At 42.0% G+C, this 13,471-nt stretch overlaps 1 protein-coding gene across 2 annotated transcripts in view; it reads right to left on the bottom strand.

Annotated features, from left to right (window-relative positions):
- Kmt5b (lysine methyltransferase 5B) overlaps nucleotides 1-13,471 on the bottom strand; it is a 53,886-nt gene that overhangs the window by 17,960 nt on the left and 22,455 nt on the right. The window contains exons 1-3 of one of the 2 annotated variants that reach the window (XM_055614574.1): nucleotides 10,244-10,322; nucleotides 9,083-9,230; nucleotides 4,890-4,958 (exon numbers count right to left, since the gene is read on the bottom strand). In XM_055614574.1, the coding sequence (XP_055470549.1) occupies nucleotides 4,890-4,958; nucleotides 9,083-9,177 (164 nt within the window). In that variant the 5' untranslated portion in view covers nucleotides 9,178-9,230; nucleotides 10,244-10,322. Of the gene's footprint in view, nucleotides 1-4,889; nucleotides 4,959-9,082; nucleotides 9,231-10,243; nucleotides 10,323-13,471 lie in introns of those variants that run through there. The other variant, XM_055614573.1, reaches the window with a different exon arrangement.

Genomic DNA, 13,471 nt, shown 5'->3' with positions numbered 1-13,471 from the left:
TGTATGTATGTATGTATGTATGTATGTATGTATGTATGTATGTATGTATGTGTATGTTTGCACATGTGTATGCAGGTACCCAGAAGAGGGCATTAGAACCCCTGTGGTTATGAGTCACCAGACATAGCTATTAGGAACCAAAGTGCAGTATCTGAAAGGGAGGAAATTGCTCTGCTCTTACCCTAGGAGCCACCTCTCTGGTCCCTATTAAAAACAAAACAAAACACAAATAAAAGCAAAAACCATTTATTGTTTGTGCATAGTGTGTGCTCCTCATAAGTCCATATGCTACAGCACAGATGCAGAGGTCAGAGAACTCTTTGTAGGAATTGGTTTTCTCCTTCAACCTGTGGGCTCCTAGGATCACAATCAAGTTACCAGGCTTATATAGCAAACATTCTTACCTGTTGAGCCATCTTAACAGTTCTGAAATGGAAAATTTTAAACTAAAAATACAAAAATTATACAGCTCTCAAACTATATAATCAGGCAAGGCACCAGCAGGCAAATGTATGTTCAGCGGCAAAAAAACTGTCTTTCTACAGAAATCAGGCTGGACATGGTGGTGCACGCCTTCATCCCAGCACTTGGGAGAGAGGCAGGCCTATATCTGTGAGTTGAAGGGCAGCCAGGTCTACAAAGTGAGTTCCAGGACAGCCATGGCTACACAGAAAAGCCCCTACAAACCCCCAACAACAAAAAGTATGGCAATCTTAACTAAGAAGTAGGCTTTGTAGGGATGAAGTGTAGTTCAGTGGGGAAATACAGCCTAGTATGCCCAAGCCCCGCGTTAGATCCTCAGCATCACAAAAACAAAGCAGACAGATTAAGAACAGAATTGTGGGGCAGGGTTTGGAGCCAAAAGTGATTTAGACAATGGTACTATGTTTAACTCTAAAAGGGAAAAACAGTGTAAGAGGAGGGAAGAATGAAAGGGAAGACAGAACAGGTTTGGAGAAGCACCAAACCATACCAAACTACTTATCTACAGCTATCACAATGGATTTTGTCAACATCAGCTCTCTAAAAAGCTAATCTAAACCACTCTTGCTGCAACCCTACGTTACAGGGTAATATGTGTATGAACAACAGGGTAGACCACCCATTTAGCATGCACAATGCCTAGTTCAATCCAGCACATTCTAAAAAAAAATAAAATAAAATCCATACAACATCAGCACCACAGCACAGGTATTTCAAACAGAAATGCTGTTGGCCATGGCCTCACATTTCAAACTATACAAATGATGAAATGTGGGAAACTGAGAACTATATTTTGTTCAGTAGTCAGAAGCAACACACCCCACTGAACAAATCCAATAAATCATCCATGATGTGAAGTGGCAGGACTTCTGACAAAAAGGAGACAGCTGTCCTCCTGTGTCCAGGGTGAAAATGAGCCATGGTGACCCTGTTTAGAGTGACACAGTGAGATGGCGGGGGTGGAGGGCGTGGGATAGGTGTGAGTGTAGGTCTGGGTACAACATATATGCCTAACCTGCGAGGTCCTCAGCTCCATCCTCAGCATCACAGAAAAGGCTAAACTCACTCAAAACTATGGAAAAATCAGACAGACAGACACACACAAAGTGGGAGAGCCAGAGAGCCCAAGAACATCTATGAATATAAGTGTGCATGTGTATGCACACGTGTGTACACGCGTACGTGTGTGTAGGGGTCAGAGGACAACTTTCTCCTTCCATCATGTGGTTTCAGGATAAAATTCAGGCTATCAGGCTTAGCAGAATTGGCTCACCTGTCAAGCCATCTCACTTGCCTGAGGTAGGCATTATTAATAGGGTTTGTGTCTTTTGCTTTCTAAAACATGTTCATCCCTATTTCAAATGCCTAGGTTTCATTGTTTCCAATGTCAAACTACTTAAAAACTAAAATCAATTCAAAATAGCTGTACTTATATTCTTCCAGGGGTCGTCTTGAGATGAGATGACCTTGGTTTCTCATTTTCTGCCTCACGAACAAAACCACAAAGTTATCCTTTGTTATCTACCAGGAAGAAGCTCTGCCTCACTTAAAATGTAACATGCTGTCTCCAAACTGGGAAAATTTACTGTCACAGCTGGCTACTATAAAAATGGAAGACAGTGTCAGGTGGTCCTGCGCATGCCTTTAATCCTAGCACTCAGGAGGCAGAGGCAGGCCAATCTCTGAGTTTGAGGCCAGCCTGATCTATAGAGAGAGTTCCACGACAGCCAAGGCTACACAGAGAAACCTTGCCTTGAAAGAAAAACCTAGATAGATAGACAGATAGACAGATAGATAGATAAATGTCTATCTCCCCCTCTCCCCAAAGAATGACACCAAGGAAAGAAAAAGGAGGCAAAGGAGACAGTGCTTCAATGACCCTGAAGATACATATTAACATCATTTGGTCAAAACACAAGTCAAATCCTGTTGTAACAATACTATGGGAAATAAAAATTATTCAACTGCACAAAACTGCTAACAACTATTAAGAACAAAGTAAAAACCACTAAGGACCTTAGAAGTAAGAGAATAACTTCCTATTACTCTTTTTATTTTCATTGAGACAGGGTCTCTCTCTTATGTGATGTTGGTTGTCCTGGAATTCACTGTATAGACCAGGGTGAAATCAAACTCAGAGATACGCCTGCCTCTGCCAACTGAATGCCTCTCTAACATTTCTAGTACATACAACCTTACAACAAACTTTGTTTCTCTTGCTCTTAGTCTTTCAGTCCCTCTTCCACAGTGATCCTTGAAGTTGAGGTGCAGGAAGTGTACCGCAGATATATGAGACTGGGTTGTACAACTCTGCATATGTTGTTGTGTTTTATTTATTTTTTTTAATTTTTTTATTTTTTCCAGACAGGGTTTCTCTGTGTAGCCCTGGCTGGCCTGGAACTCACTCTGTAGACAAGACTGGCCTTGAACTCAGAGATTGGCCTGATTCTGCCTCCTGAGTGCTGGGACTAAAGGCGTGTGCTACCACTGCCCAGCTACAACTCTGCATTTTGATGAATTGTGGTTTTCTGTAATAGACGCCATGTTTCAAAGATAAGAACTATATAACTCTGGGTATAAAGACAAATATTTAGAACGTAGTTAGAGATTGTGGCACTTTATTAAAAAGTGGTAGTTGTAGGTTCTCTCCCAAGATCCAGGACTTCACTAACCCTGGGTAGCTGGCTAGGTTTCCAGTTCAATGTCTGTCTACATAACTAGTCCAGCCAGGACTACACACTGAGACTCTGTTTCAATATATTAATTAGTAATTATAATAATTTCCATTGCTAAAAAGCTCTCCCTAACAAGGCTGGAGAGATGGATCAGTACTTTAGACCTTTTGTTGCTTTTCCTGGGGTCTGAGTTCTGTTCCTAGCACCCACATCTGGCAGTTCAACATCTTCTTGGAACTCTTAACTCCAGAGAATATGAATTCCCTCGTTGAACAGGCCTTAAGTCAAATTAGAGAACCATTGGTTACCAATAAGGTATGTGTGCCACTGTTGCCTCCTTAAGGATTATCGTGCCATGCTTGTCTTGATCTCGTTCATAGGCATCATAGCTGGGCAGGCTGCTTCTCTCCTTCAGAAGCTTGTATAGCACCTTCTGATAATATGAAAGTGAGTCCTCAGGATGGAAACTTTCAAGTCAGATCCAGCTTGGATCCTCTGGGTCCTGTGTCAACAGTGCACTGTGTCTTCAGCAATAAGGACTTACCTTTAACCTATGGGAGTCAATCAAGGGAAGCAGCAATGGCGTATAATGTTTGAGAGTCTCTTGGACAAAGCAGACCAACAACAGACCAACAAAGAATGCTTGTCATGCCACTACACCCTGCTAAGACCCAGGTTTTTTGTTGTTGTTGCTGCTCTGCTTCTGTTGTTGGTTGGTTTTGTTGTTTAAAATGTAGGTTTTGTTGTTGTTGTTGGGATTAAAAGCACTGCCACTTTGCCTAGCTTAAGTTATTACTCAAACAGCCAAAACACCTTCTTGCCTCTTCAACCCTGACTGCTCTAAACCTCCCATGCAAAATGCGTAATGCTTTCCTTCCACTGTTACACTTCTGCCAGAAGGAGAATTTAAATTACTCAGAATCTTGTTCACTCTTGAAAACAAGCACAACAAGGCCACGCAGGTGACCAAGGTTTTAGGGCTACTCAATGAAGAGCAGAGAGTTTACCTAAGCCTCGCTTGCTCTTACTGGCTCAAGCAAGCCCTTTGGTATCATTTTATGGTTGGAAAAGATTTGACTTCTGTTTGCCACTTGGGAACCTACACTTGAGTTACTAAGAAACAGTGTCAGCTTTATATATATATACACATGTACACACACACACACACGGGTGTGTGTGTGTGTGTGTGTGTGTGTGTGTGTGTGTACATATAGTGAAGGAAGAAGGGCACAATCACAGAGTTCAGAGGACAATTTGTAGGAGCTGGCTGTCTTCCCTTACTATGTGGTTCCTAGGGATTACACCCAAGCTCACAAGGTTTGGTGGCAAGCACCTGCTAAGACTCTAATTCATCCAGCTTTTACGGTGTTAATTCATATAGTGTAAGGGTTGGATAAAAAAAATAGATATTGAAGTTTATGTAAGGACAGAGCAAGCTGGCCAGGCCAGGGAGCAGGAGAAACGGCTCAGCAGTTAAGAACACTGGCTGCTCTTCCACAGTACCTGGATTCCATTCCCAGCACCCAAATGGCAGCTCAAAACTGTCTGTAATTCCAGTTCCAGGGTGATCCAACACCCTCACACAGACTTACACGCAGGCAAAACACCAATGGACAGAAAATGAAAATAAAATTAATCATTAAAAAAGGTTCTATTTCAGTGATATGGTTCTGGGACAGAAACATAGGCTGGAGGCTGGTGCCTTACTTGTTTGAAATGCCCACTACCTACCTCACAGGGTTGTTGTGAGAAAAACTGTCAGCTTTTGAAAGATGTCTCGAGCTCCTCGAAGGAAAGGCGCTATATAAATGCAAACCAAAACATTAGTAAAGACTATTTGTACTGGCAATTGTCACCTTTAAACATTCACTATAGCACAAATCTGTAAACACCAATATCACAGATAGCAACCCTAGGTTACAATCTTTTCTTCCCATAATGCAACTTTACCACTAATTCACAAAATTTCTTTATATATTCTAATCATGCATCAAAATCCGAAATGATATAAAGTAATGTAAAAATGTATAAAAATACTATACAGATATAATGACAGAAGGCTAAGACTGTCAAGACAACGTAAGATTAAGAAAAATCAAGAAAAGCTTCAGGGGGCTGGAGAGATGGCTCAGTGGCTAAAAGCAGTGGTGAAGAGGACCGGGATCAATTCCTAGCACCCACACGGCAGCTCACAACTGTCTTTAACTCATGTTCTAGGGGATCCAACACCCACACACAGACATACGTGCAGTCAAAAGACCAATATATGTAAATAAAAATAAATACTTAAAAAACAAAAGCTTCAGAGGAAAAGTCTCCAGACAATAATTCTTGCTTCATAAACACCACTTCTTTTGACCTACACCAGGCCCCATCTTGGTTTTTGAGACAAGGTCTCCCTATGTAGTCCTGGATGACCTGGAATTCAATATGCTGACCAGGCTGGCTTCAAACTCAAGAGATCCATCTGCCTCTGCCTCTTGAATGCTCGGATTAAAGGCATGTGCCAACCACACTTGGCTCCCGCCCGATTCTTACCCTGACTTAGGATCCTGTGAACTGTCTGAGTCACGCTGCCTAGGTGAGGAGGCATTACTAGAACCATCCATCCATCCCCATCTTTACCACACTTGCTCCAACCTCTCCCCACTGCCATCCGCCAGAAAGGGTTTCTCTATTATGAAGCCCTTGCTGTCCTGGAATTCACTCCACAGACCAGACTGGCCTTGAACTCAGAGTCCACTGCCTCTGCCTCTTGAGTGCTGGTATTAAAGGTGTGTGCCACCACTGCCTGGCCTCAACTCCCTTTTTAAAAATCAGAGGTATTGTCCACAACTCTAGTCTCCTGTTAAAAACAAAAAAAAAATTTTTAAAGATTTACTTAGTATATCTACAGTATTCTGCCTGAATGTACACCTGCATGCCAGAAGGCAACAGATCTCATTATAGATGGTTGTGAGCCACCATGTGTTTGCTGGAAATTGAACTCAGGACCTTTGGAAGAGCAGCCAGTGATCTTAATCTCTTGAGCCATCTCTCCAGCCCCTATAAAGAAAATTTTAAGTTTCATAATTGACAAGAAGCAATTAAAAAAAAATACCCCAGCAAATGCAATTTGCATTTTATGTTTCCTCAGCTCTCATTCTATAGCTCTGCCTCACTGGTGGGTAAATGCTGTGTCACTAAGATCAAAATATCAGCACTGGAGCCAAGTGTGGGGCTGCACACCTTTAACATGGCATTTAGGAAACCAAGGCAGGAGAACTGTGAGTCTGAGGTCAACCTTAGCTACACAGCAAGACCTTGCCTCACAATCAAAACCAACAAATTAAAAGTCAAAGCATAAGCATTCAAAACTACTACTGTTTTAAAACATATTCCTAACATTACACAGAAAGATGGAGAGAGGAGGCAAAAGGCAGAAGAAAGAGAAGCAGAGATATGATTGCAGGCCAGTGGTAGACACTCTTGCTTAGCAGGTGTGAGGCCCTGGTCTAGCCCCAGAACTAGAGGCATGCAGAGAGAGAGACAAGGACACAGGGGATTGTGCTTTCCTAAACAGAGCTTGCAGGGAGCAGCTGAAACCCTTGTGTGAGGAAGCCATCAAATCCAGGTAGAGCCCCGAAGGGCCTGGGACCATGCTGTTGGGGGCAGAGCAGCACTGCAGACTCCCCCAGGCTGACTCAGCTGAGTGGACAAAATGCCGCACTGGAAAGCACTGATTTAGGTACTCCAGTTTCTGTGGGAAGTGAACATAGTTAACTCAGGAGTCCTCCCATACAAGGTCATGAGCATTACTAACTGTGACAACACTGAGATTTTTCTCCCCCTCTTGTACTTTCTCTCTCTCCAATCCTCATGATAGGTGCCCAGTGGACTTCACTCTGAACTTTACTCCATGACCACATGGTTTTAAGTGAACCTCAAGAAACCCGGGTTAAGACTAAAATAATCTAAACACAAATCAAGAACTTGTTAGAAATGCAGATTCCTAGTCCATCCACATGCTGAGAAACAACATTGGCCTGGGAAGAAAACACCACACTTCATACTACAGAGCCATGGCAGTATAACCCTTCATCCTCTAAACAGAGCCTGGGATTCAGAATAAACATTCTTCCATAAGCAAATAAAACTTTTGTTCTGATTCTAATGGACTAACGTTCTGAAACATTTCATTTGCTTCTGTATCTCAACATATAAGGCATAATCAACATAAGACAACTTAAGTAATCTATTTAAAATAACACAAGATGGGGCTCAGCACTGGTGCTCTTCCAGAGGTCCTAAGTTCAATTCCCAGCAACCATATGGTGGCTCATGACCATCTTTAAAGGAGAACTGATGCTCTCTTCTGGCAATCACACAAATTAATAGATAAATTTAAAAATAAAATAGCACGACAGGCAAAAACACACTAGAAGGTGACTGAAATCCTATCAGGATCATTTTCCAGGACAATGAGCATCAATCTCATTGAGTGGGAGAAGAGGAACTCAACTTAAAGCAGTGTAAGGAGGGCTGTGGGCTGGCACAGGGTACAGTCCTGCTAACAGCCTCACCTCCAGTCCAACATGTATCACTTCAGCTCAGTGACTGACTCCTGCCGACAGGAATCATGGAATTCCAAAGACATCTTTATACTGCCATTATTTATTTCTATGTATTCAATAGGGCTGGGAAGTGCTATGTCCTGGTTTACTTCTAGAAAGGGGTAAATCTTAAAAAGCCAGGTGTGGTGGCACACGCCTGTAATCCCAGCACTTAGTGAAGGAGAGGCAGGTGGATCTCTATGAGTTTGAACCCAGCCTGGTCTACACAGTGAGTCTAGCACCGCCAAGGATATACAGAGAAATTGTCTTGAAAAACCAAAAAGAAAAAAAAAAAAAAACAATCTCAAAGGGAAAAGTCTATGAAAGGCTTCCAGTTTCTGCCTCCCCTAACAATCACAACTTATTAAACCTGTTTTTCCAATCTGTTTTTCCAAACCTGTTTTCCTTAACGGTGATGGACATAGGGCTACAAGAATCTTGTGTGTGATGGAAATGAGAAGGAATGGGCCCAGAATGCAACTCATTTCTAAATCCCTAGTGAAACCATTTCCATCAGATCCAAAACCCTTTGCTACAGAAGCAGACAGAATTGTAAGATGATCTTAGTGTCTTTTCCAAGGAAGAGATGGTTCTCAAGAGAACCAGAGTAAAGAGCCAAAGACCTCAGATTTGAGTCAAAGAAGCAGAACTGGGCATAGTAGTCTATGCCTGCAGTCCCAGCACTCAGAAGACGAGGATCTCCCCCACCCACCCATGCATGCACACACACAGGACTCCACCCACAACTCCAGATATTAAAGACAGAGGTATTCCAAGACTGTTGGAGTGGTTTCTGACTGACAGGGCATCCTAGACTCTATTTTTTTTTATTTTTTATTTTATTTTATTTTATGTGCGTTAGTGTGAGGGTGTCAGATCCCTTGGAATTGGGGGCATAGATAGTTGTTAGCTGCCATGTGGGTGCTGGGAATTGAACCCGGGTCCTTTGGAAGAACAGACAGTGCCCTTAACCACCGAGCCATCTCTCTAGCCCCGGCATCTTAGATTCTAAATAGGTTCCTACTTACATATGGAAGATGCAAGCAATAACTGCTGAGTTGCAAAGGTTACCCAAAAAAAGGGCAAAATCCCAGCAGCCATTATCTGAAAAAGGAAGACTCCATGATGAAGCCAGGGAAAAGAATTGACCCACCAGTGCATGACAGAACGGCGACTTCCTTTCCAGATTCTGCTTGCTTCTCTTGGCTCACAGAAAACTGTTCTGTATTAAAGAACTTCCCTGTCATTTATAATTCTGAATGTAGGATTCATCGTCTGTTTACTAAGTTTGACACCATCACTGGCTCTACGCAGGCAAAAGAATCAAATTACCTAGTATTCATTTTGTGTGTCTGAAAACCTAAATAGGGATCAAGAACCAAACTGGTTGCTAAGTCGTCATTCTCACAGAGCTCCTTGGCGGACATTCCAGAGGACGGCACATAGCGACTCTGCCCTTCAAATCCCGAATTACCATGACCTAGGAAAAGCAAAAGAAAGAATTGTAACTTGGTGAAAACTACTCAATCTCCTTAAAAATACCCACTGAAGCCAAACTGACATCATCAGCTGTAGTTACGTCAATCACTATTACTGATTAAGAAATCAGTATCCCTTATGCAAAACAAAAAGAAAACCAGATGCAGTAAATCTAACCACTGAGAGAACGTGGGCAACTGACAATGTCATCAGGTTTCCTAACAGGGTCTGGGGAGTGTGGATCCCAGGAACCAAAGGGTTGGAAAGAATTAAGTTGGGCTTTCTGCTTTTGGGCAGCTGAATGATCAATATCCTCTTTACAGGTAACTGAAGTTACAGGTGACCAGAAGTTAAAAAACTTGCCTGGGATTAGAGTTATACAGAACCGGGGAATGAAAATGAGAGGCTTATTTCTATCCAACTTCTGTTTGAGAGAACACTGAGTGAACTGAACGGATGACATAGTGGCTGGGTTTCACTGAGGAGAAGCAATGTAGAGAAGGCATGCAGAGGAACAAAGCTTCATCAGTGCTGGTGAGGGCTGATGGGTACAGTGTTCAGCCCGCTCCTGGAATTAGCACATAATTTACAAAGTGCTGATAGCAGTGTAAATTTAGGCTCTCCAAATCAGCACATGGAGAATAAAATGCTACGAGGATTAACCTTTTCATCCTTTCTTTCACAAAATAGCATACATGGGTCCTTGCCAAAAAGGTAGGTATGATCAAAATATTTGCATATAGTCACATGAAAAGTTATCTAAGGGACTGGAGAGATTGTTCAACCATTAAGAGCGCTGGCTGCTCTTTCAGAGGACCAGGGTTCAATTCCCAGTATCCACATGGCAGCTCACAACTGTCTATAACTCCAGTTCCACTGGATCTGACTTTCTCTGTTGTTGCTTTATTTTGTTTTTAATCGGATTTCTGAGACAGAGCTTTTCTATGTATCCCTGGCTGTCCTGGAACTCATTCTGTAGTCTAGGCTGTCCTCAAACTTAAGAGATCCACCTACCTCTGCTTCCCAAATTCTGGGATTAAAGGCGTGCTCCATCACAATCTGATATAGGGTTTGACTTCTGAAGGTACCGAACATGTATACAGAGGAAGCAAAATACCCAAACACATAAAAAACAAAAACAACAAAAAGCTATCTGAATTGTTGCCTGGGTCAAATCTAGGGCCTCATGCAAGATAATCACTGAGTTATACATATCCTTAGTCCTTCACCTGCTGTATTTTCTAAGTTGTGTTGAAATACAAATTCATCCAGGTGAAATGGACAATGCAATGGTTAACAGATTCACAGAATTGGCCCCCCAACACCAGCCCAGTCCTATACGGACCCAAAAGAAGCCTTACTGTCCTCAACTTTTCAGGCAACCACTAACCTACTTTGTCTCTTTCAATTTGCCTGTTCTGAAGACTTCACATGGTGGAATAATAGTATGTGTGACCCTCTGCAACTGGCTTATTTGGCACAGTTAACCATGTTACACTATTGTAGCAATACTTCTGCCCTCATGGCTAAAGAATACTCTACTGCAGCTAGTAGACATACCTGGGCTGTTTTCATTTGGGAGCTACTATGGATAATGCTGTCACAAACCTCTGTAAAATTATTTTGTGTCTCCACAGAGTCTTCCCAGTAGGGGGTCTCATATCCACCAGAGTTGGGGAATACGAGCCAACTCCTTGTCAACAGCAGTTACTGCTTGTCATCTTGATTCTAGCTGTCCATGTGGTAGTAAAGTGGTACTTCAGAGTTGATTCGTATTTTGTGCTGACTAAATAAATATGCTACTGGCTGCCTGTGTATCCCTGGAGCAGTATGTCTACTCAGACCCTTAATCCATTTTAAAATTGGTTTTGTCTTTTACTTTGCCTTTCAAGAGATCTTTGTATATTCTGGAGCTAGCCCTTTGTAGACATATGACTAGGTCCCCCACTCTGTGGTTGTCTTTTTACTTTTTAATGATTTCCTTTAACACCATGGTTTGTGAATTTGAATTTTTTCTTGCTCCTTGTGTTTTTATTTTTTTATTAATGTCCTATTAAAAAAGAGCATTGCCTAATGTGAAGTCAGGAAAATATTGTTTGTGTTTGCTTCTGGGATTAATGTTTCACACACATGGTGTGCCAGGCTCACTTCAGTCTAGATACAGAGATCTGAATCTCCTTCGTTGTATTTTTCCTGGCACACTTAAAAACAAACAAAAAACATGGGGAAGCACTTATCTAAAAGCCAGGAGCTTCAGTTCTACCCTTGTCAACAGATCAAACCTGTGCGGTTTATTTTGGTTCTCAAATTTATTCCAGGACTACAGACACACTGGGTCATTCTCGTGTTCACTGCTGCAAGCAGTTAAGAAGTTTTGAAACAGAAGAATCAGAGTTTCCTAACTTTATTTCCTACAATCCTGAACATTGTTTACTATTCTGGGTTCCCTGAATTCCTGTATTTTAGGATTTGTCATCTTTTTCTAATATGCCAGTTGGGATTGTGACAGATCATTTGAAGAATACTGCCATCTATGTTGTCTAATCAATGAACAAGCAGCATGTTATTCCACCTATTAGGTCTTCAATTTTTTTCAACAATATTTTTCAGTTTTCAGAAATACATTTAATACTTTGTAGATTCTTTCTGCTACTATTTTTGGATGGTACTTATAAATGAGATGTTTCTGTCTGTAGCACTTGGGGCTGAACCTCGAGCCTCCTACACACTAGCTAAATCACTCTAACATCAGGCTACATCCTGAGTTTTTTATTTTTTGAGCAAGTTTCCTGCCATGTAGTATTGGCTGGTCCTGAACTCTTAGTAATCCTCCTGCCTCAGCCTTTAGAACGCTGAGATATTTTCTAACTATCTCTTTATGTTTTTGTTTGTTTTCTCTTCTAGACAGAATCTTGCTGTTTTTACATATATATAAATCGCAGGCTGGCCTAAAGTTTAGGCCATTCTTCCCACCTGCCAGGTGTTAAGACTAAAGGGACCACCATACTGAATCTGTGCTCATACATGTTTGCGTGCCTGTATGAGTTTATGTGCGCTATGTGCATGTGGCAACCTGCCAAAGCCACAGAGGGTATTAGAACCTAAGCTTAGGTTCTCTGAAAGAAGAGTAAGCCTTTTTAACTGCTGAGCCTTTTTTCTAGCCCTACATTTCATTTCTGATGAACTGAAACAGTTTCTAAATTTATTCTGCAGATGCTGTTCAGAGTAAGATAACAATATATCTACCGTGCTCATCATCACCTGGTGTGTGTGTGTAGAACATAAAGATAAAAAGGCTCACTGTCTTGTTTTGTTGAGACAGGTCTCATGTAGTCTTGGATGGCCTCAAAGTCATTAGGTGCTGAGGATGACCTTGAGCTACAATCTCACCTCCATCTCCCAGGGCTGGAATTATAGGCAAGTGCCACCATTAACTTCATTTCTAGATGGATCATTAAAAGATTAACTTTGAGGGGCTAGAGAGATGGCTCAGTAAGAAAAGTGGCTGCTGGGCAAGCATGAGGACCTAAATTCGGATCTCTAGTACCCACAGAAGAGCCATGAGGGGAGAAAAAAGGGTCCTTGAAGCTCTTTGAGCAGCCAGTGTAGCCAAATGCATAAGCTCCAGGTTCAGTCAGACAGGTCTCACAATAAGACACTCCTTGCCAGCAAGCCTGACAGGTTAAAAAGAGCTCAATTCCCTGAATCTGTATTCTGAAAAGAAACGACCTCTCCAACTTGCCTTCTGATGTGTATATTCACAATGTTACACATGCATGACACTGCACATATGTACACCAACACACACACTAAATAAACATTAAATTTAATGGTGAAAAAGACTTCTGGCCTCTACACATGTACTCACATGCATACACATCTCAAACATAAAATAAATACAAGTCCGGTCTGAGGAACTGGCTTAGAGTGAAGTGCTTGCTACACAAGCATGAGAACTGGGCTTCTGGACCCTCTACACCTATGTAGAAGATGTGCATAATGGTGTGCTGTGTGCCTAGAGCCCAGCACAGAGGGAGACAGACGAACCCCAGAGGCTTGCTGGCCAGTCAGCCTCGCCAACAACACAAGCTCCAGGTCAGTAAAGATACTTTGTCTCCAAAAACTTACATTAACAGTGGAAGACATGATATCAACCTCTGTCCTCTAGACATACACACCCACATACAAACACACACACACACACACACACACACACACACACACACACACACACACACACAC

Source organism: Psammomys obesus, unplaced genomic scaffold (assembly GCF_907164565.1).
Source record: "Psammomys obesus unplaced genomic scaffold, mPsaObe1.curated_primary_1811, whole genome shotgun sequence".
NCBI lineage: Eukaryota > Metazoa > Chordata > Mammalia > Rodentia > Muridae > Psammomys > Psammomys obesus.
This window is presented reverse-complemented; position numbering and strand designations above follow the sequence as displayed.